Source organism: Thunnus thynnus, chromosome 16 (genome assembly GCF_963924715.1).
Source record: "Thunnus thynnus chromosome 16, fThuThy2.1, whole genome shotgun sequence".
Classification (NCBI taxonomy): Eukaryota; Metazoa; Chordata; class Actinopteri; order Scombriformes; family Scombridae; genus Thunnus; species Thunnus thynnus.
Genome location: NC_089532.1, coordinates 19806046 through 19828862, shown reverse-complemented (window position 1 = coordinate 19828862; position 22817 = coordinate 19806046). Strand labels below are relative to the sequence as shown.

The window sequence follows — 22817 nt, the reverse complement described above, 5'->3', positions numbered from 1 at the left end:
CAGTGACTCAAACTACATACTTTGTATCATACTGTGCCATACAGACTCATCTTAGAATAGAAGGCTGAAATAAGAATATGCTTGTAAACATGTCAGGAAAAATGCAACACTGGATAAAACCGACAAGAAATTTTTGACAACAGGATCTTGCTCAGCCACTGATCCAATTTCATCTCTCCATAGATCTTTATTCTTTTATAAATGATCATTTATTACATTACAGTCTCTGAAACCAGTTTGAAATATATTAAAGTCAAACAGAAATATCCCACTGTTTGAGCCATAACTACAAGTAAAGGCAAAGCCTCCACTATCAGTAACTAAAAGCAGCAGAGAACATGCTCCAAGATAATGATTTTAGTATAACTTGACATGTCTGCTCATTATTTCTGTGACAGTGATTTACATTAATCGTTGTGCACATAGAAAGCCTTGAATAATAAAGAATGATGTGGGATTTTCTAGAAAACAACATAAATTTGGATATGATTAACTGATTAATTATCAACTTTGCAAAGAAGACATCACTGTATGTCTGTAGAGACCCTCCTCTGAACGTAACAGGAAAAATAACTTAAGATAATTAATATTTTTTAACAAACATAAATGGTGCGGAAACTCCTTTGGGAAAATACAGAGCAGACCTCGACATTACTGTTGAATTTACAAATGTATGCTATATTTACAGATGAGCACCCAAAAGTCCCATTGTCAAGAGTACTGACTACAAGCTCTGATTCAGCAGGACATAAGTGGTACAATCATTGTTAGACACTAGAGGGCAGTATATTCCCATCTTTTGCAACAGCAAAAGCTCAGTGGACCATCTGGCAAAGAAAATATACTGTATTTACTCTTAGTAAAATGTGTACTTGAGAAAATTAAGACCCACACCATTAACATCAGATTTAACTTTTCAAAATATTTTTGAAATAATCCAGTTCCTTGTCTCTCACACGAACACCAACTTGCAGCAAAGTCAATGTTACTGGAAGGTCCTTCCCAGGTCATCGTCTTCTTCAGTCTATATCATCATGTGTCTCCTCCCTCACCAGTACCTGCTGCTGTCCTGTTTGTTTTCTCTGAAGTATCTGTTTGGTAAGACAAGTTTGGAGAATATAAGCAGAGTTAGTTTGATGGAGTGCAGAGAGAACTGTACAATAAAAGAATGATTAGATTTTTCTAGGGATGGCATTGTCTGACCACAGGCTGCCACTTTGGTCCAGATTGAAATATCTCAATAATTATTAGATGGATTGCCATTTGGTGAGGTGGTCAAAATTTTAATTTGTGTAGTACTTAGTTTAGCAGGTGTTTGGTTATAAACCAAATTCCCATCAGCCTCAGACGTGTTTAGTGCCAATTAGCAAATGTTAGCATGCTAACACTCTAAACAAACATGGTGCACATGGTAAACATTACACCTGCTAAATGGCAACAAGCATGTTAACACTGAGCATGTTAGCATGCTGACATTAGCATTTAGCTCAAAGAACCGCTGTGCCTAAGTACAGCCTCATAGAGCCGCGTGTGGCTCTTGACTCTTAGCCTTGTTCATGCTCTTGTTTAAACAAAACAAAACAAAACAAAACAAAACGAAGACATCACATCATTACCGTCTAAGTCTGATGTGTATTAATTGCAGTAGGTTATTTCTCTTACCCCTGATGCTCTCTGGCTGTGCTTCCTGTCCTGCAGTTTGCTCTGTCCCTTCACTGGTCTCCGTCTCTTTGGCCTTTGTTTTGGGTTTCTTTGCGATGGGTGGTGGCATCTTGACTCCCTTTGTTACGGAGGAAACATCCAGGTTCTTCTCTGAGGTTTCCGTGGTCTCCACTGTAGGCTTGGTCTCTATTGCCACCTTGTTGTTGCTCTTAGAGAAGATAAAGCTCGCTGTGCTGGAGGGGGACTTTTGGGGGCCTACTGGAGATGTAGGTGAGTGCAGGCTGAGGCGAGATGCAGGAATATCTTTTGATCTGGCTGCTGTCCTCAGGCGGATGGCCTCCTGTAGGTTCATGGAAGGAGAGGTGGTCATGGCAGGAGGTGACTTTTTCATAGGTGAGAGGACTGTGGTTGAAGATGCAGATGAGACCACGGCAGACTGGGACTTGGACAGAGCTGGTTCTGAAGTGATTATGACAGGTGGAGAAGTGGATGTGGGAGAGGTCATGATCAGAGATCTTCTGATGGGCTTCTGAGGAGCCTCACCACTGGCAGATGGACATGGCACCTGATTGCTGGGCTGCTGGGTCCTCATACTGACCTCAGCCTGGGCTGGCTCCTGAGCTTTGGGAGGCTCAGGGCTGCTATTAACAGACCGCAGCTTAACCATCTGAAGTAGGGAGGGGGTGACAATGGGAGTGGGTTCCTCTTGTACAGCAGGGGCAGAGGGTGGCTCTGGGCTTTGGTTTTCTGTGCTTGCAGGACTAGGCTGGTGCTCAATGCTTGCAAGACCCTGCACAGGGAGAGGTGGAGGTAAAGGAATGTTTGCCTCTGGAGAAGGAGTGGTTTCAAGAGCTGGTGGGATGGAGGCTTCATGTGGTAGTGAAGGAGAGGCCTCCTGGGTTTCCAGACCATCAGTGTTCGAGGGTGCAACCTGAGATGGAGAGAGAAACTCTAAGGGAGGCGGAGGTGGAATACTTTGAGGGGGAGTGAGAATACTGGTACAGGAAACAGGGTTAGTTTCAGATTTGGATGGGATGCTGTCAAGTGGAACATCAATCTCTTGCTCTGTTGACTGGGGTTGTGACTGCAGGGGTGGCACAGGTTCAATGGGCGGTGGAGGTGAAATAGTTTGTGGTGGACAGAGTTTGCTAACAGGTGCTGCTTCTTCAGAAGATTGAGGTGCATTTTCTTGACAAGATGGAGGAGCAACCTCTTCAGCAGGTAGAACAGAGCACTCAATAACCGGAGGAGGAGAGACCTCTTTGACTAGTGGAGGAGATACCACATTAACCAATGTGGGGGAGACGCCTGTAACAGGAGGAGGAAGGACTTGAACCAGGGGAGGAGAGGACTCTTCAGGCATCACAGGAGAAACCTCTTTGGGTGGTGGTGGAGGAGAGACTTCTTTAGGTGGCAGAGGAGAAACCTCTTTAGGTGGCGGAGGAGAAAATTCTTGAGGTGGTGGAAGAATGACCTCTTTTGTCGTAGGAGGAGAGACTGCTTTAACTGGTGGAGGGGGAGCTGTATAGGGTGGCGGAGGAGGGATATCCCGGGATGAACTTGTCTTCAGTGTTTCAGCCTCTGTGGTCACTTTAACACCTTCTGTTTTCACAACTGAAACAACAGACCTAGTTTTGCAAGAGGAGTTAACCTGCTCAATGTTTGCTGTACCAGGAATTGACCTCTCTGGTGGCACCTGCACAGGTATAACTAACCTTTCCTCACAAAATAACGGGGGAGGTGGAATGGGGAAATCTATGTCATCATGCCCACTGAGACCCACTTGGTCCATTGCTGGAGGTGGTGGGGGCCAGGAGAACTCAGGGGATACAACAGCTTGTACTGTGTCAGAGGCAACCTCTGTGGTCTGTTGGGTGGGGGGCCGGGAAGGATGGTGCACCAGAGGAGAGGGAGTAGGAGAAATGCGTACTAATGAAATGGCAGGTAATGTATCCATGTTAGTCTTTACTTCTGTTGCTTGTGTGGATGTCTTCTTCACGTCTTCTTCCTTCATAACTGCCATCCTCTCTTCACGTTTCTCTACAGCCTTAACTAACATGCCACTTAATATCTCACTTACTCTTACGGTCTCATCTTTTTCTGTCACTTTGCTACTTCCTTTCAAATCATTCTGCTCAACCAGTCTTTCATTGTTCTCTTTGTGAATCTCTGCATTCAAAGGCCCACTTTCTTGAACTTTCTTTGTCTCCAGTACATGCGGGGATCCATTCATGTTCTCCACTGTTATAGTCCCATTCTTCTGCTTTCTTTCTCCCCCCAAGCTTTTCACAGAGCCTGCTGCAGATGCAGAGGGAGACTGCCTCTGTTGTCGCCTGTCCTTTGGGTTCTTCTTTATGATGGTGTAAGTGTTATCAGGGGCTGGAGGTCCCAGCAGCAACTCAAAGGTGCGCTTGTTGTGAGCCCATACCTCTGGGGGAGGAGGGGGAGGTGCATGAACTTTAGGTGGTGGAGGGATGTTAAAGAGTTCTCTCAAGGCCCTTACAGAGGGGCTGGCACTGGTAGTGTCGACTGAAGGATCATCAGTGGATTTTGTGTTTTCAGGGGCCTCTGGCTGTGTGAGAGGGGATGGAGCTGAACCAGCAGGAGTGGATCCAGGAAATAACCTTTGAAGCTTAGCTAAGATGCCTCTCTTGTGCCTCGGAGATGAGCTGTGGGTCTGCTTAGAAAGCTGTGGGGATGTGCCATCTTGACTTGAGTAGCCACTGGACGGGGAGATCATTTTGCTTAGCTTATTCTCCTGAAGTGGTTCCTGCTTCTCTTTTGTAGCATCTTTGGATTCCTCTACCTTTGCAGCCCCCTCTGTCTTCAGTGCCTGCAGCTGGGATTTAAATGGACTGAATGAGCCTGTAGAGTCATCCAGAGAGCTGGTGTCAGCATTGTAGTCAGGGCTGTCTATGATCCTCAAAGACACAGGAGAAGATCCAGGTTTGTTTTTTTCATTTTCCTCACCTGAGGCTGAGATGTTACGAGGAGAAGATTCCCCTGAAATGATCCTAACCTCTGCCAGATCACGTGACCGTCGCTTCATCTTATTGTAAAGGGAATAGGAGCGGTTTGGAGGAGGAGGAGCCCGCTTTGGCTTCATGACAGAGTAACTACGCACAAAAGGCCCCTGATTCTTAGTCTTGTCTCCCTTACTAATGAGCTTGCCGTTGGAGGTGCATTTTGAAGCCTTGCTGATGGAGGAGTGTATACTGACTTTGTCTTCCTTAGCAGAGGCATCTCCATCTTGTGACCTCTTCTGTCTGGGGGTGCTGCTGCTGGAGATGGTTGAGGAGTCGGATACCAAGGTCTCTGAGGACTCAGAGTTGCTCCAACAAGAGCTGTCGGACAGATGGGAGGCATTGTAGCGGGAGGCGGAGGTGATGTTGGAGGCTCTGGAGGAAGTAGTTCTGGAGGAAGAGGCTCTAGAGGAAGCACGGGAGGGAGCCGGGCTGGACAGCAGCAGGCTAGTTTTGCTGACAGTGCGGAGGCTGCTGCGGCTCCGCCCACGACTGATTTCCACCACCTCGATGGAGGGTGGCAACACAGCATTGGGAATGATTTTGGACATGTAGGCGGCCTGGGGAGACATTGACATGACGGGGCTGGGCGGCTCCTGCTGGAGGCTGTTGGCAGTAGTCATCCAGGGAACGGCCAGGGACCGAGGCCTCTGCCCACCTGACAAGTCAGGGCCAAAGCGATGCAGCAGGGCCAGGTCATCCCTATGACCAGCATGGGTGGCACAGAGCTGCTCATCTTGGTGTTTTCTGAGGGGCTGGATGACTTTCATGTCCTGAAGGCTGGCACTTGCTCCTTTTTGTGACTCTGTTGCCATCTGTGGCCCATCAGTGGTCGTGCTGTCGTCAGTCTCACCATTAAAAAGCTGTTCCTCTTCTAACTTTGAAGACATTGTCCAGCCCGCTCTATCCAGCCCTGATGGAAGACAGGAGGACTAATTAACACAAGTTCAAATTAACAGTTAAAGGAATGGACTTGTAAAGAAACCATCCATCTATTGTCTACAACCATTTATACTGTGTAGGGTCATTGGGGTAAAACAATCACAATAAGACATTAATTTAATAACAAAAGACAATAACTTAACCTTGTTTGATACCATTATATTCCTGAATATAGAATGTTCCCCACTCACATCATTTCATCCACAGATTTCTTTTGTAAGTCATACACTCACAAAACATAAGCTACTTACCCAGCTCTCTCTGGACATGGTGTGGGATACCCCCAACAGTCTTCCTGTGTCGTCTTCTTGTCTTGGCCTTTTCTGACTTTCTCCCAGAGTTTAAAGGCCTGAATGTTGATCCTGGGCAAACAGAAGCAGGGGAGAAAAGAGGATATTAGCTACAAACACAATCCTTTGGTAAATCCTTAAAACGCCAAATTTAAACTAAATCCAACCTGTACGTCTCACACTTTAAATCAGTCATTTTTGTATGTACGTCACCATTTGTTGTATAATGACCAAGAGTGGACATAAACAGCATTTTGCTTGTGATGAAGTTACCTTGCCTGGTGAGTCCAGAGCGGGAGGATCTTGTGGACACAGATGACTGTACCGAGACAACCGAAGATGTGTCAGGAATGGTGCTGTCTGTCATAAACCCTTCACCATTGCCATCTGTTTGGACTGTGATTGTGGACTGGCAGAAGCAGAAATACAATTACCTGTTAATCTTTCTGGAGATAAAAAAAAAACACTCCAACTGCGCATTTGCAGTGTGTGCAAAAAACAGCAATTCTGGGTGTGATGTGTCACTTACAATTGTGCTTTCATTATCTTGGTACACCACTCCATTATTGGTTTCTGCAAAGAGAGCAACATTTAACTCTGCAGATTTACAATGCCATTTAAAATTCTTAGTAGTGTTTATACCCTCTGGTACACACCCTCTTAAAAATAAGCAGACAGTTATCAACATGTTGGCATGGGACACCTCTAATTTAGTGCTGAACTGCAAGATTGCGTCACTAGTGTTTTGTACCTTCTTGCTGCATCATTTTCAATCCTTCCAGGGCCTCTGTGTGAAGGTCCTCCAGGTACTTTGGCCTGCTGGCCTCAATGAACACATTCTCCTGCAACGATGGGGGTGCCGGGGTCTTGTCATCATCATTTCTCTTTGGGACGGCTTGAAGTAGAGAGAGGGGGGAGAGGGGATCAGCAGGGATCAACTCAAAGCTCTGGGTTACTGTAACAGTAGATAAGGAGGCCATATGGACACATCAAGAGCATTCAGGTGTCTGCTGGACACATTTAAGCCCAGAAACAATAAATAATGTTGGAGAGTTAATACATGAAAGTGTGAGTGCATGAAGATAAACAGAATATCCTTAAGACTGAATTCCAGTTGCACCCATGCAGGATTAAACTCTAGTGACTTTGTCAATGACTCCCAAGAAGGGGTTATATCAAAAATCTAAAACTAGCAACGGTTGCTCAGTATTACAGGGGCCTATTATGTTGTTCCTTATTTTCAGTATTTATAATTTTCAGTATATATAATTTTACAATGTCAGATATTCATATTAAACCTGGCCAAAGTGTCAAATAATGAGGTAAACATATGTAGAAGTAATCCCAGTGAGCAAAAAGCACTTCAGACAGCTCTGAATGCTCGGTTTCCAATAGTTTTTTTGCTTTCAGCTTGAGCCGACGTCAGCTCATAACAATTTTCTTTATATGGTCATCTGCTCCACGCACAGTGCGCGAGTTCAGTGCTCCACTCCGCTAACATTATGGCATTTTTCCATTGTTTTGGGGGAAGTCATGCTGAGCCATGACTCGAGTCGAGCTGGCACACTGTGAATGTTTTTCCATTACACAGCACAGCAAAGTAAAATAAGTAGTTGGCCTGTTGGAGGTGTGCTAGTTGCCTGCAGTGCTTCATCAAACATCATCATCACTGTGGCTGTTTCTGCTTGTACTATTCCTCCCTGCATTATTTCTGACTGATCCGCTGAACAAATAGCTCGAAATATCTCCATATCTTGTGTCGACCTTTTTTTAGTGTTGCTAATGAAGCTCTGCTAATTCAGTGAGGAACATGTTTAATTTCCTGTAAATTCTTCACAATGAAAGTCTCACACTGTTTATTTAAAAGCTTTTCATATGAAGCAATAAAGCAAGAAATGTTGGGTTTTCATCAACAGTAACTTAACATGACTCTGATACAGCTGCCCCTCAGCAGGCTTCCTGAAAGCTTGCCAATCAGAACAAAGTGGGCTCATCAGGAGGGGGGCCTTAAAGAGACAGGCACTAAAACTGCCTGTTTGAGACAGAGGCTGAACTGAGGGGCTGTATGAATGGCCAGTATAATATAAATAAGGAGCTTTTTGAACAGTGAATACTGCAAAGGTACTCTAGTGGAGTCCCAGAATAAAAATACAGAGCTGGAAATGAGCACAATAGGTTCCCTTTAATTAGACAGTGAAAAAGAAACTAAAATTGGTGTCACAACTACTTGCACTCAAAATACCTGAAGTAACATGTCATAACCATGAGCACCAGCCAAAAAAAAAAAAATTGCTTTGAGATACAAATTGCATTCAGTCATGTGTGAAAACATGTGAAACATGATGAGAACCTGAATAACCTCTTGTTATGCCTTACTGTCATAAATAATCAAGTAAAGTTACTGGTTTCAATATTGCAGTGTTAGAACGTGCAAAACTCAGAAAGAATTATTGTAAATTTTGCATATTGGCTACATTTTGAAAATACTTAATAACATCACATAAGAAATTCAATAAAACCTAACAAAATGCAATAAAAGATAACATTACAGTAACTTTATTTTTTGTGGCTGACTGACCACCTGGCATGTGATGCAACTCTGTAATGCATGTGGTGCCCTCACATTTCCAGGCCACAGTCTGGGATCATTGGGCTAACAACCTGCTAAGACACTTTTATGTAATGGTGACAGCTGCTCTACATTTAGCCACCTACTGTTCTCTACTGTCCACACTGTCGCTGTAAGACCATGCTGGAATTAGTCTTGACAGCCATGTGCTCAGTGATCGCTACTAATTATTACCACTGTCTCCTCTGTAACAGCATTAGAGCTGCTCTAGTATAGAAAATCCCAATAAGCAATTATCTATAAATATGCCATTCAAATTCTTTATTTTATTTTCCTGCATTTATTTATTTAGAGCAGGTATAATATGAATCACAGCACACTATATATCAGCAGAGTAAACACTACAAGTGGAAAGTGGTTTTTATGGTCAACACTTAAATTACTTTATTGCTCGTCTTAGGAGTGCCAGTTGATCCAGCCTGACCTGGTCACACTTTAATAGCAAAGAAATTTCAACAATCAGGACAGGAGCAATTAGTTTGAGTCATAAACCAATCAGATCTGTTGATTATCAGAAACTGCTGCTTTCACTCACCTTTCCTCTTGAAGACTGCTGGAAAGCAGTAGAAATTAGTACTGAGGTCATTAGTCAGAAGCACCACCATGACTTCTCTTATATCTCTTCAAGTAATCCAAAAGTGTACCAAAACTATGCTAAAGTTGTGTTAAGTGAAGTTAAAGAAAGATCTACAGGTACAGTTTGTCGTCCGTCAGTTAAAAAAACAACAACATCCTGGACAGTTGAAGACAAGATGATAATCTTGCTTGTTTTTTTGATGAAGTTGTTTTTGCCTGTTCAGGTCCATGCGGAGAGGAGAGGTTCTCAACAGCCAATACACAATCAGAGCTCAGACACTAATCCTCAGAAGCCTAATTCCTGCCATCCCTCTTGCTCCCCATCTGCAAACATGCTCGCCCCGGGATTGGTCAGTCAGCACACAGATCAAACTGAGATCATACATGTAAACACTGAGAAGAGAAAGCTGTAGTCAAGGATTTCAGGGCGACACGGGTGGCTCCCTCTTTCTTGAGCCACAGCTTGAGTTGTGTTCATAGCTACTATACTGCTTTGTCACCATAGAAATCTAACAAAGCAAATGTATTAACTACCCCACATTCATTCATTAAGAGACATCTAGTTTTATCATTTAGCCACAAGGGGGAGTAAGTGAATTGAACTAATTCATTCCTAAAACAAGATTAAAAACATGTTTAAAAGGAGGCCTGCAGCTCCACAGCACATGGTCACACATGTGAAATATGTTCCCTATTGTTTCCAGCAGCAGTACGTTAGAACAGCTATTATGCAGTAAGAATACAGATGACAACAGGAGATTAATTTCTCAGTTCATCAAGAACTGACATCTAGAAATGTATTTTCTAAACTGTAAAAGCATCAAACATTTATTAAACTTGTTCTTGAGTCAAATTTGTGATGTTGGGACAGATTCTTTGTGGTAATTACTTCGTCCTTTTTTCACTTTCTATTTAGGACACCTCAAACTCATCTGCAGTGAAAGGGCTTTGTTCACTTCCTGGTGTGCTGAGCAGACATGACATGGAATGTATGACATCTGAACAAATGGAAAACATTCCCATGGTGATCAAACTGAGTGACTCAAACAAAAGCAGTTTACAAAGAGAGGAGGAGAAATTAATCTCATGTGTTACCAGTACCTAGTAACACACAGAAATACTGTAGATCTCTCATTCAACAGAATTCACTACTAAAGTGGATACTTTAGCCTAAAGATATCGACAGAAAGTTGATATGTGTGTGTAGGGTAAAATCAGTCTGGGACAACACTTACAGTATCTAGTTACCATGACTGAACACACTTTACTGGAGAGGCATGGAGTGGTGGGTGAGACATGACTGCACGTTAATGAGGGGCTCAAATTATCACTGGTTCTGTGATCACATTGTAATTGTGTCCATATTAATCACTGACATATTAAAGACGCCATCTGTCACTGGTGGACTGCTGGCGGCATTAACGGGCTGGAAGTGATTATGTATGAACCCCAAACTAATGTTTACATCTAGGATTTGGATAAATACACTAAATCTATTGGATGTGATACCGCGTGACCAGTTTATTCAAGTTGCTGATTCCAGCCTCCAGAGAGGAAAAACAAAGTGTAAAAGAAAATCCGCTCAAGGAATTATGATTAAATTTTATCAGATGTCCTGTAAATAATAGTGACTTTAAAGGAGAACATTTTAAATGAGTAAACAGCTGTTGGCAAGTTTCATTTTGATAAAATATGGATTCTTGGAAATAAACAGAGACAGAAGGAAATATGTTACTACTGTAAACAGCCAAACTGACAGCTGTGAGGAGTGTTTATAATTTGCAACAATGGCAATACTTATTAACTTGAAGCTATGTCTACCCATTTCAGATGAGCGATACTGTTCCGTGATTCATTAAGATTTTTAAAAAATATGTTGAAAAAAGACACAGAAATTATTCAGGAGGTATCAGAGCAGAAATTTAAGCTTAACTGGCACATGATGAAGGGCAGTCACCAGTGTAAATATATTTACATGTACAGGAGTAGTAGATTGAGATCAGGGGTCTCAAACTATCTGCCTTGGAGCCAGATCACATGTTTGAATTTGTTGTTGGATCTAGCCAATTATGTTTTTCCCCCCATTTAGATTTTTACTTTAGAGTAATTAATTTTCTAATAAGGCTGCAAATCAGAGCATCAGAGTACATATTTTGGCTTTTTATCTCATATTTGACATTTAGCAAGCTGTGACTAACTGTGCAACCAGTCTACATAAACACTGATTTTACCACAGCATGTCTTACACCAGAGCCAAGCCAGGACTGAAAATATTTTCATTGTTTGGATTTTTCTTTTTTTTTTTCCATTCAGTGAACTATTACATCTAGATTACATCTACTATAAAAATGTTATCTACATGAGGGTCTAAATGCAGTTTTCAAGCCATCATTCATTTATTTTTTTGTTGACCTAAAAGAGATTTTTTAAAAACTTTATTCCATCTATAGAAACACTGGCATGAGCCTACAAAATAGCAATGTATGTACCTCAATTTTAATCGTAGTAAATTAACTCCCCTAAAAGCCCCAGATTCCCAGAAAAAATAACAAAATGACAAATGACATATCATTGTCCTCAGTTGTAGCTACAGCCCTGCCTGAGACCAAAATGCCTCTTTCTAAATCCAAAAGTTAGGTGACGAGCACACACAGTTTCAAACAGTTTTTTTTTTCCTGAAGTTACCGTTCTCCAGCAACACAATCTCAAGTGGCATTACTCTACTAAACACAAAGGGCAGCATGCTGGTAACAAGGGAGACCCTTGCTTAAGATAGAGCACCACACACATACACATCAAAACAGACAACAAGGATGTGCAACTCTTCCTAGAACCACTTCATGGGAATCAAACAGATGCAAATACCCACCCGATTTGACTATTTGCCTGTTGAATAGGCATTATCATCACACATCTGTCCCAAATATATATGAAGCTATGTGATATGCTGACCAGAGGACCTGCCCGGAAGTATTTTCCTCACAATTAACAATTAAGTACTTTTAATCTGATTAAACAAATGTGTTTACCATCCCCTTATACTCCCCAGTGTACTCTCAACTCAGTATTTAAAAATTCCAATTCTAAGAAAAACACTAATATTTTTTACAACTACTACTATTGTACAACTACAATTCCCTAGACCTGCTTGATACAAATCAGCACCACAGTTGTAGTTCTTCCGGTTTGCAAAGTAGGGCTGTAAATAAAGAGTCGTAAAAAGATACACTCACCGGCCACTTTATTAGGAACACCTATGCAATCTAATGCAATAAAAATACAACAACGTAGTGCGTTATATCGAAAAGTGCTCCTATTATTTTGCCCCCCTCATGTATGTTAATGGAGTGGACAAAATATTAGGAACACCATTCATTATAATGCACCCAGGCACACCACCACCACCACCACCCAGTATGACCTCAATAATAAACATAAAGTAGAATTATCACCTTTCTGACAATGTAAACATAGCAACTAACTGACAAACTAAACATCATATACATTCATTGAACAAAGATTATGAAAATAAAACACACATTTCATGCTAGAAATGCTATCAAAATGCAATTTAATGCTGAAACTATCTTAAAATATTGCATTTTCCACTGAGAATAAAAGGAACGTCAGCCATTTTGTTTGTTTTTGCCGAGAAACTTGACAGTCATGTGACAGCACATGCCTGATAACAGGCCCTCTGCACCTACTGGGCTCCACCAATGTTGGCTCACTGAAATAAATGGGTGATAACAGCCTCCTGAACCTACTAGTAGATTTAGTAGGCTCCTACTAGCCCATATGTTTGGGACAGATGTGTGATGATAATGTCTATTCAATAGGTGGATAACAGTCAAATCAGGTGCAATACCCCACACACACCTCATGTCCCTGCCCTAACTTGCCCCTCTCTCTTGTTTTGCACCACCAGGCAGACAGCCATGCAGAAACATTCTCTCCAGCTCTGAGGGTGCTGTCTGCCAGGTGCTTAAGCCTCTCTAATCAGCACAAAACCAACTGAACACAGTGCAATGACAGTGGGAAAGAGCTGCAGGCTCACTGTGACTCTGTGAGTTAAAGTACATGTACATGTACAGTCAACACAGTGTATCCTGGTTAATGGTGTGCTCCATTGACTATTTTCACACCCTTGGATTTCAATATATTAAACATAAACGTCACAGCTGGACAAAAGGAAGGAAGAGGTGTGTTGTGACAAGGACAACAATCCAGGCAACACATATACCTGCATCACCTGGCACCCCCAGCTACACTCCAATTCAGTCAGACAACACAATCTGTATGCCAGCAAACCAGCATATATCATATACCTCCAGAAATATCCCCAGGACACACACATATAAATGCATATTTATGGTTAGTATATATATATATCATATATACATCAACAGCCTTCATCTGTCACTTCACAGTTTAAAGGTCAGGAGTGAGGAAACTGGCCATATTGCCAGCTTCATAGCAATATGGCCTTTCTGGATAGGCTTAGCCATAAGCAACAAATCAAATCCCATCAAAAAACTGTGCAGGAGAAGGTAAAATATTCAGGCCTGCTAGTGCCTGTTTAATGTAAGCACAACTTTGCTACAGACTTCTACTCTATGTTATTACAGACAACAAAACTGTGTTATGTGTGATCCCTTAACTGTGCATCTAACACTTGATGAAACCTTTAATTTGCCCAGTGTTTTAGTTTTGCAGGTATTTGGACATAAACCAAAGACATTTCCATCAACCTCAGCTATGTTAAGTGCTAATTAGCAAATGTTAGTATGCTAACATGTAAAACTAAAATGGTGAACATAGAAAACATACTTGCTAACCACCAGCATGTTAGCATTGTCATTGTCAGCTTTTTAGCATTACAGTAGCATTTAGCTCAAAGCACCTCTGTGGCATAGCACGTCTCACAGATATGTTAGTGTGGCTGTAAACTCTTGTTTAGCATTAATTCTACATCTTCTGAATAAATTAAATGGTAGATCACCACACTTTTGGGCACTAGAACAGCAGGTTGTGCAATGTAAAGTTGCTCTATTATATACAAAGGGAATGCAGCTTATCACTGCATGCTTCAGTCCTTGAATACAGAAAGAACAGTGTGTTCTGGGAGAGGAAAACTACATTAACAACCAGCACTGTGACCACCTTTGTTACTGAATCTTTCTGCACTAGTAGAGTACAAACTTATCTTTTGTAATAGTACCATGAATTTCTACTGTGAGTCTTATTTCCCCAAAACCAGCCTTGTTTGAGAGTACTGACTGGTGACTCACAAAACTTTCCAAGCACATATTTATCAGTCTCTCTGTAGACTTGCTACAATGTGTTGGCAAACATTTTCCTTTCGTGACAATAGTCTGTGCAGTTGGTGCGAAGCCACTGTAACATATCTGCATATCTTGACAGTGAAACAATGTATGAGTTCATAAGTAGTGACTGTTGCTGCTGGCTGTCCTGATAGGTTTGGTAACACTGACACCAAACATTAGAAGATTGCAAAGAATAAAAAGGAACTTGATGATATGAAACTCGAACACATTATTCAAATGGGACCAGAGGGCACACTGGCACTTAGTAAACCTCTCTTACCATATGAGTGACCTGAATATGATCTCCTCTGTCATTTGGGTGTGGTGACTCTTCACCTATTGAAACAAAATCCTCCTAAATGCCCATAAAACCCTGTTATTATAAACAAGTATTTGTGCAACTGTTTACTATACAGTCAAGTTTTAAACTATAAAAATTCCCACAATTTCGATTCTTACCCTCACAAAACACACATGTACCTGCATATTTGTTATGTACATGCTTGTGAGAGTTTTCAGCCTGAATTTACCTTTTAGATATTTCACATTTAAAGTGACAAAGCTCGCAATCATTTCCCCAGTACCACAAAACTGTACCTCATCCTTTCTACACAAAGGTCCTCTAATTTGCCAAAAAAGCACAAGATAGAATCAACATTGTGCTTTTCATGTAAAGGCAAAATAATGAGAACATCTCTCAGAGGAATAATCCTCCCCATGGTGACAGTGTATGAAAGGCAGTTGATTACTTCCCGCCATGAAAAGAAGAAAGTGAAACTCTGTTTTTATTGTTGGGCTTCTCAAACCTGTTCTCCTGCCCTTCATTCTTATTGTGTCATCATCTCAACACAATGACAATAAGACATCTTGTGTCCCGCAAAAGCAATAAACTACAGTGTTACAAACATTATTCAAGGTAAATTTTAAACATTTTTTGCTGCAATATAATTCCAATTCATTGGATTCACTTGTTAAAGAAACAAAACTAAGGTAAAGAATACTTTTGGGCTCTATTTCAGAAATTTGTTATGGCTAGTTAAAAAAAAAACTACATTTCCCATGAGCCCCAAAGCTCCTTTGTAAAGGATGCTGTAACTTGTGCCTCATCCCCTTCGATACTGGTGTGATTGTTTTCCTCTCACTTTCATAAAGATGGCAAATGTGTTGTAAGTTATTTTTTATCTGCCGTCCCAAAGTGAAAAACTTAAGCTTTACTTGCCATAAAAAAACACACCTCCTTCCTTTTTATGCTATAATGCATTCTGCCTTTGGGCCTTAATCTAGCAGATTTGATACAAAACAAACCTGGTGATGAACCAGATGATACCTGCATTAGTATCTAATCTGCAACTGTATCAAAACGTATGTGACAATGGTTTATCAGTGTCCACATGCAACACAAAGCCTCTTTAACTGACACAGATTTACACCACATGATATACAGACAGAAAATACAGTAAATCAGATAAAACAGATAAATACACTTAGGATTAACAATCCTGCGTGTCTATGACAAAGGAAGTCAAATGAAATGGCTCGTATGATCTGAACCTGGCATGCATGCCAAACACACACTCACGCATACAAAGGGCTCCCTATATCTAGCTTCCTCAAAGAAATATCTTTATAAAGCTCAGGAATGTGAGGAATCTCAAAGGGAGTGTTTTTCAAGCAAACAGGTGACCTTTCTAAAAGGGTACCTTGGTAGAACTGCATGACCTAATCCGTCTTCTCTTCACCTTATTTCCATTTAACCAAACTAAGGGAATTCCTCTTAAAGCCCATTATGAAGGTAAGAGGATCTGAAGGTTGCATAAGAAAGACCTGTCATCTAGTTTTACACAGGATCAAGTAAACTGACAGCACGGCGAGGATATAAATCACTGTCAGACAGGTACGGAAAGGCTCACATTAACTGCTAAAGGTATGAGACACATGAAACTAAATTAACATGTAAAGACAAATGACTTGTGTCTTTTTCGCTCATACTATCGCAATTATCAGAAGACAACAATGCAGAGTTAGTAGGACATTGGGTTTACCACACTGAAAGGTCCAGAAGGCCAAAGTTTATCGCTACAAACCTGCTACTGTGCAGTTCTCCCTCTGGTCAAACTCCATAAGCCTTGTTTACAAAATTACTACAAAACAAGCAAAGAGCGAAGGTTAAGGTAAACCTACACAGAGTTTGGATGTTCAATCTGAAACATAATCCAGATGTCATCCCTAAATGAAAATGAAAAGACACCACATGAAGAGATTCAATTATCTGATGTGTTATTAGCAGGTTACTTTGTTTGGTTTATTATATGATTGAAGACTTATCACATCAGTCTGATCGCATACTTGTTTGGCTTGGTATTCTTTGATCAATTTCAGTACTACTACTGATACCAAAACAATACTTGTTTGAGTACCTTACTTTGATAATTATGAAAATGGGTTTTCTACAAAACAGGCCAAAGTCTTAAAAATCAGCAAGAACTTGGCCTAAATGAAAATAGTCTAAAATTCAGTCTAAAATCAGGAACAATCTGATTGAAGATAGAAGTAATCAAGATTTGGAATCTGACCAGACATTCAGTACCAGCTTTTGGCACTTGACAGTTTTAAATAAAGTGCTATAGACACATTAATGTCATTGCATTTGTTTTCTGAGAACATGCATTTGTTCTAAAAAGTAGGGAATATTTGAAAACAGTATGTACTTTTGTTGAAGGAGGGATGTTAAATGGAGATTGAACCTTTTTACTTATTGATACATTAAGATGAAATTTTGTATTCTGTAAAAGAGCCCATTGGGAGATGAAGATCTGTTGAGATGAAGAGTATTTTGAAAAGATGGTTGTAAAATGGCATATTGATAAATATACAATATAAATTTCTCATGTAAATTTTAGTATTTTATAAAAAATATTTTAAAAATTTGAAGGTAGTATTAATCAACTCAATGACTACAAACCAATCTCCAAACTCCCCTTTCTTTCTAAAATCCTTGAACAAGTAGTTTTTAACTGTTGTCCCACCTGGCTCAAAACTGCATTTTTGAAAAATACCAATCCGGTTTCAGAACACTTCACAGAACTGAATCTGCATTACTAAAAACAACTAATGACCTCCTTCTAGCTGCTGACTCAGATAACTGCTCCGTCCTCGTGCTCCTACACCTAACTGCAGCCTTTGACACAGTAGATCATTCGATTCTCGTTCACAGGTTAAACCAATGGACGGGAGTCTCTGGTTCTGCCTTAAACCGGTTCTCTTCATATTGGTCCAACAGATCTTTCAGCGTCTCTATTAGCAACTCGTCCTCTTCCTCTTCCCCCCATGTCCCCAAAACAACAAATCAATTAATTAAGACAGTAATTGGCAGATTAAGCAATAATGGAAATAATCATTAGGTGCAGCCCTACTTAGTATCTATGCTGATTTTAAGTCACATGACTGATAAACTATAGATTATATATCAGGAAACTGTAAACAACCACTGACACCACCCTGACGAAGGCACGTCAGCTGAAAACATTTGGTGAAGAGTTGTGTGATGTGTTTTAATTTTGATGGACTTTCATTGATGTTCTCACTAGCCTGCACCTCGCTGTGTGTGTGTGTTTCTCGAAGTCAGAACTTGTTACATTTCATTATTGAGGTTCGATACCAAGGCCTACATACTAGTCACATAAATGGAGGAGGAGGAACAGCAGGAACAGTGTGAGCGGAGGGGTCAGGAAAAACAGAACCCCTTGTTCCTCCTGCACTGTAACGGTCCTGGCATGGCTTTTAATTAACTGGCACTGTGCCTGCCATACCAGGCATTTAGCAGGCAGGAGGCCCCTCTGGCATCAATACAGATCATCATCAGGGGCTCAGCTGGAGGTATTCAATTTTCTGGGCAAGTGTGTTACACTGCACCATGTTCCGTTCCTGTAATAAACCTCCTCTGATTGCATTTTGGGAATTGCTGAGCTTCTTCCTAATCAGAGGAAGCGTCTGGTGAAGAGTTTGCTGTGCTTGTTGCCAGCACCAACAATCTGCATGTCATACACAACACGCTCACTGCTGAGAGCTCAATAGCAGCACGTTAATACCTGGCACATAAATCACATTTAATAGCCAACACTTCCTGCTTTATACTGATATATTTCTGTAACCTTAAGGCCTATTAAGGCAATTCATATTCCATTTACAAGAATATTCAATGCGGCTGCCATCACAACGATGTTGAAATGTTGGTTACAACCTTTTGAAAAATCCAGAAATTTACACCTTGCAGTAATTCTAGTTGAGTGGACGTGTGAAAAAGTGAAGGAGAAGAATTCATGGCCTCTGCCCGATGTGGGAGGCAACCTCTAAGTTAACCTTGGCAGGGGAGAAATACCTTATCTCTCTTCACAGTTTACTTTTTCTTACAAAACTCTCAGCTTCACTGCTGTTGTAAATAACCATGGGTAGCTCAATATAGGGAAAAGATTGTGTAATGCAGTCTACATACGTATGCGCTAGCTGATGCTGACACACTGTCTATGCATTCATCATCTACCAAAGCCAGAGATATGACTGAGAATTTCAACATCTTCTGTTGTGGGTAGAGTTTGTCTATGTGAGACTGAATGTGTTTGGATCTTGTGGAAATCCCCAAGACACCCTTCCCGCTGAACTACAAGCTCTGGGCTTCCACTTGGAGAATCAGCAGCAAGAGAAACAGGCGGAGCCTCCTCTGTTAGCGAAGACTGCACAAGCACTGCCAGACAAACACACATAAAACAGCCTTAACCAAACGCCATTGCTACTTTTGTGCTTTTGCATAAGCCGACTCTATAGGACAAGGTTTCATTTGTTTGTCAGATGTTTTTATGTTTGAGGTCTGACTGCATCAATGAGAAAAAGGTATGATTAATGAGGGTATAAAACTAAAGTTTGTACTCACAGTTGAAAACTGAACAGAAAAAAACATTGTGTTCACTCAACTTGTTGCACAGAGCAAAGACAAAACCGGATTGGAATTGTGCACTGCGCTGACATATGAGTGCACATGTGCAAGCTCTGACAAGATCTGCTGAGCACAACTCTGGGAAAAGTCAGAGTGTTGCTGCAATTTTCTTGGGACACTATGAATAAGTTTTTATGTGTTCACGATGTGTGTGAGTGGGGTTTTTGTTCAAGTGTATATAATGTGTGTGACTATACAATAAGTAAAATAAAATCCCCTTCATGTATGTCCCATGTGGATGGCAGCCACAGTGCAGCCCCTTACCCTCCATGTAACCTGAAGACCAGGTAAGTAAGTGATGGTGTCACAGAACAGGACGGACAGAGATTTTTTTCACAGCAAACAAAGCCAGCTGAGGGTCAGAGGGTGAGTAGGAAGTTAGTCTGTTCAAACATCCCTCGAGTGAACAAACACACATGCCTGGGAGCCAAGGAGCAGGATATTCAACTGGTTCCCAGCAACTTGTTCCTTCTCTTAGATGTCAGGTTACTAAACAAAACAAAACAAAACTGCTCTCTATGGAAATTCATTTTAATGTACCTACAAAGAGCTCACTGCTATGATACATTACAGGACCACACTGGTGGGTTTTAGACTGTTACAACAAATTGCTTCACTTGGAAAGTTTGTGCAGTTGATTATATTTTCCAACAGTGACCATATTCTAAACTCCCTGTGGTGATGCATTAAAGGGTGCTTTAACATCCAAAAACTGATGAAACTGCCTCACTGAGTTATGTTATGGGTGCAGACACAGAATTCATTAAGAGGTTAATATAAATTTGGTCAACCCAGTTTTAAATGCACCATCAGAGAGTGTTTTCAAAACCCTGCTTTCAACAGCTTAAACATAACTGACCAAAAAAAAAAAAATCAAATTTTTCATTAACTGTAGTGGATTAACTATCTCAAACAAGTTTCAAGACTGCAAGCGGATTTTAACTCTGCAGTGAAATTAAAAATAAAGACGATCTGGAAGGCGGGAAATAAATCTAGGTACTCCATGGTTTGCTTTGGGAAATTATTATTTTGTAATATGCAGGATATAGGCAAGTTAATAGTTAACTGCTGTTCTAACTGCTGTGGAGGCATCATTTCATTTCATTTTTTAAAAATAGTCTACTGTCTAAGTCATTCTTTAACAATGGATAACAACACTACAACTGAGAAGATGTAAACACCCTTAAAAAATATTAGAGGGGATAAAATGGCCATCGAGCATCCTGTGGGTTCTTACCATGACTGTTTCCCTGTGGATGGCCCTGCTTTCCTGACTTATGTCCACCTTTGTGTCCACCCTGATGCCCAGCAGGGTGCCCATCCAAGGCCAAGTCAAGTGCAGGACCTAGGCCCAGGCTCTGCCCGTTAGCCCTAAGATCCTTCCTCTTCTTGCCCTTCAGCCAGCCCAAAGCCCTGCCCAGGGAGTGACTGCGCTTCTTCCGCCCCCTTTTGCTATGCTTCTCCTGGGCAAAAATCTCAACCACATCCTGGGGAATCAGGTCCCCAAACCCCAGCGAGTCACGGTTTGACATACCACCTCACCCTGGAGTTAAAACCTGAAGAAAAGAGAGAGAGAGAAGAAGAAATACAATTTTAGTCATCATCATCCAAGTACCACATGTGCTGGCACTCGAAGAAAGGTAATAATTGCCGTCTGCTAAAGGATCATAACAGATCCATTTGATTGATTTCTATCATTACTGTCATCCACTGGTTTCAATTAATGCCAGTGCAGTATTAAAATCAACTTGCAGAAACTTAAGACTAGCTTTAGGTAGTCCATCAAAGTGAAAAGTCAAAACAAGCAGCTGAAATGTTCACTTTGATTGTATTATTTGTCATTAAAAGTTATCCTGTCATGTGTCATGTGTGCAGCTGCAAGCAGGGCCTGGTATGAAAACCAAGCTTGCTGTTATGTTAAAGGAATCACAACATCCAATATTGGAGATTTGGTTACTGCAAAGGAACCTTTTAAACTCAAGAAGCTGCCAAATTTGGCCAGGTGACGTTCATCTTAAAAGAAATTAGTTTTAAAGGTTTAAAACCAGTTTAAAGTATGTTACAGCAAATGCTTGGCCTTTAAATAAACACTGACAAATCTAGTTGTACTAATAAATACAGCGATGCACGTATCCATAGTGTTGCTTATTCTACAGACCACTCCACTTGGTATGTGTGTCTATTTGTGTTTGTGCGTCTCCGTGGGCACTGCTCATTCAGCCTACACGCTCAGCCTACACAGACCCCCTCCTGCCTCTAAACCAAACTTCACAGTTCTGCAAAGAAAGACCTGGCACCGCTCCCTTCATTCCACAACATGGAGTCATAATTCACAAAGCCACACCCGTAGGCTCATGCACTTTTACACACAGGAAAAACAGCACACACTAGGAAGAGCTAAAGAACGGAAAAATAAATAGTCGTCAATGTGCTTTGAGGCTCTTTTAACGAATAGTGTCCATTCACATCAGTTTCTGTTTCATGTTCCTTGTTATGTTTAATTGTCTTCCTCTGTTTTTTTCATTCTAAGTGCAATGAGCTCATCGCCCTCCCTTTCCCTCCTTCCTCCGCCCTTCACCTTGCTAAAGTCCTCTACTTTGAGGCAGATTTCCAAGCCTTGCTCGAGGAGATCTGTGGCTTACACTGAGTGTCTTCCAGCTGCATGCTTTATTAGATACTTATCTTCAAATCAGAGGCTAAAAGTAGGAACCGGCTCTTAGAATGACAGGAGTCAGAGCTTGTAAATAAGCAGCCAAAGACTGAAGGATGGTGGGAGTGGAGTCAGAGTGAGAGAATTATGATTCGCTGTCAAGAAAAGTTCATGAAAAGCTTTTGGCTGCTATGATGCTTCACAGTCATGCGTGAAAAACAATGCAGAGAAACTTTATCACAAGCAATACGCGAGCAACATAACAAACCATCTTTTAGCAACAGAGTTATAGGAATACTCTTCTGCCCCAGACAAGAATATGAAACTAAACCACAGAAACCTATGTCATGTACTGCGAGGATTACAAACATGACTTTTCCAAATTGCTTCCTGTCATCAAGGCGGGGAGGGATGAGAAGTAAGAGAACCCTATTTTGGATGTATCATATGGAAGATGTTCAGACAGATGTGTACTTTTCAAAGCCAGGCGCCTGACATACATTAGTCATAAATTAACCTTTTATCAGTCAGATCTTGAAAACGTCAGAATCTCACCGCTGGAATTTGCAGAGTATCATTCCCAGACCAGGCGGTAGTCATCACTGTGTACATAAAGAAACATTAAATATGGTTCTGCCCTCTGCAGAAAGGGAGGTTTGCATCCAAACACATGTATGAAAGGCTTAAGATGAGTACTCTAAGTACTTGAATACTTTTCTAAATATTAT

General features: G+C 41.1%; 1 protein-coding gene across 1 annotated transcript in view; it reads right to left on the bottom strand.

The window, feature by feature from the left end:
- Positions 1-167: 167 nt before the first annotated feature.
- The window catches only part of LOC137200295 (NHS-like protein 3), a 29296-nt gene continuing 6646 nt past the window's right edge, over positions 168-22817 (bottom strand). Inside the window, exons 2-8 of the mRNA XM_067614986.1 lie at positions 20677-20995; positions 6669-6812; positions 6447-6490; positions 6191-6326; positions 5879-5989; positions 1663-5598; positions 168-1091 (exon numbers count right to left, since the gene is read on the bottom strand). Of these exons, the coding sequence (XP_067471087.1) occupies positions 1033-1091; positions 1663-5598; positions 5879-5989; positions 6191-6326; positions 6447-6490; positions 6669-6812; positions 20677-20971 (4725 nt within the window). The 5' untranslated portion in view covers positions 20972-20995 and the 3' untranslated portion in view covers positions 168-1032. The remainder of the gene's footprint in view (positions 1092-1662; positions 5599-5878; positions 5990-6190; positions 6327-6446; positions 6491-6668; positions 6813-20676; positions 20996-22817) is intronic.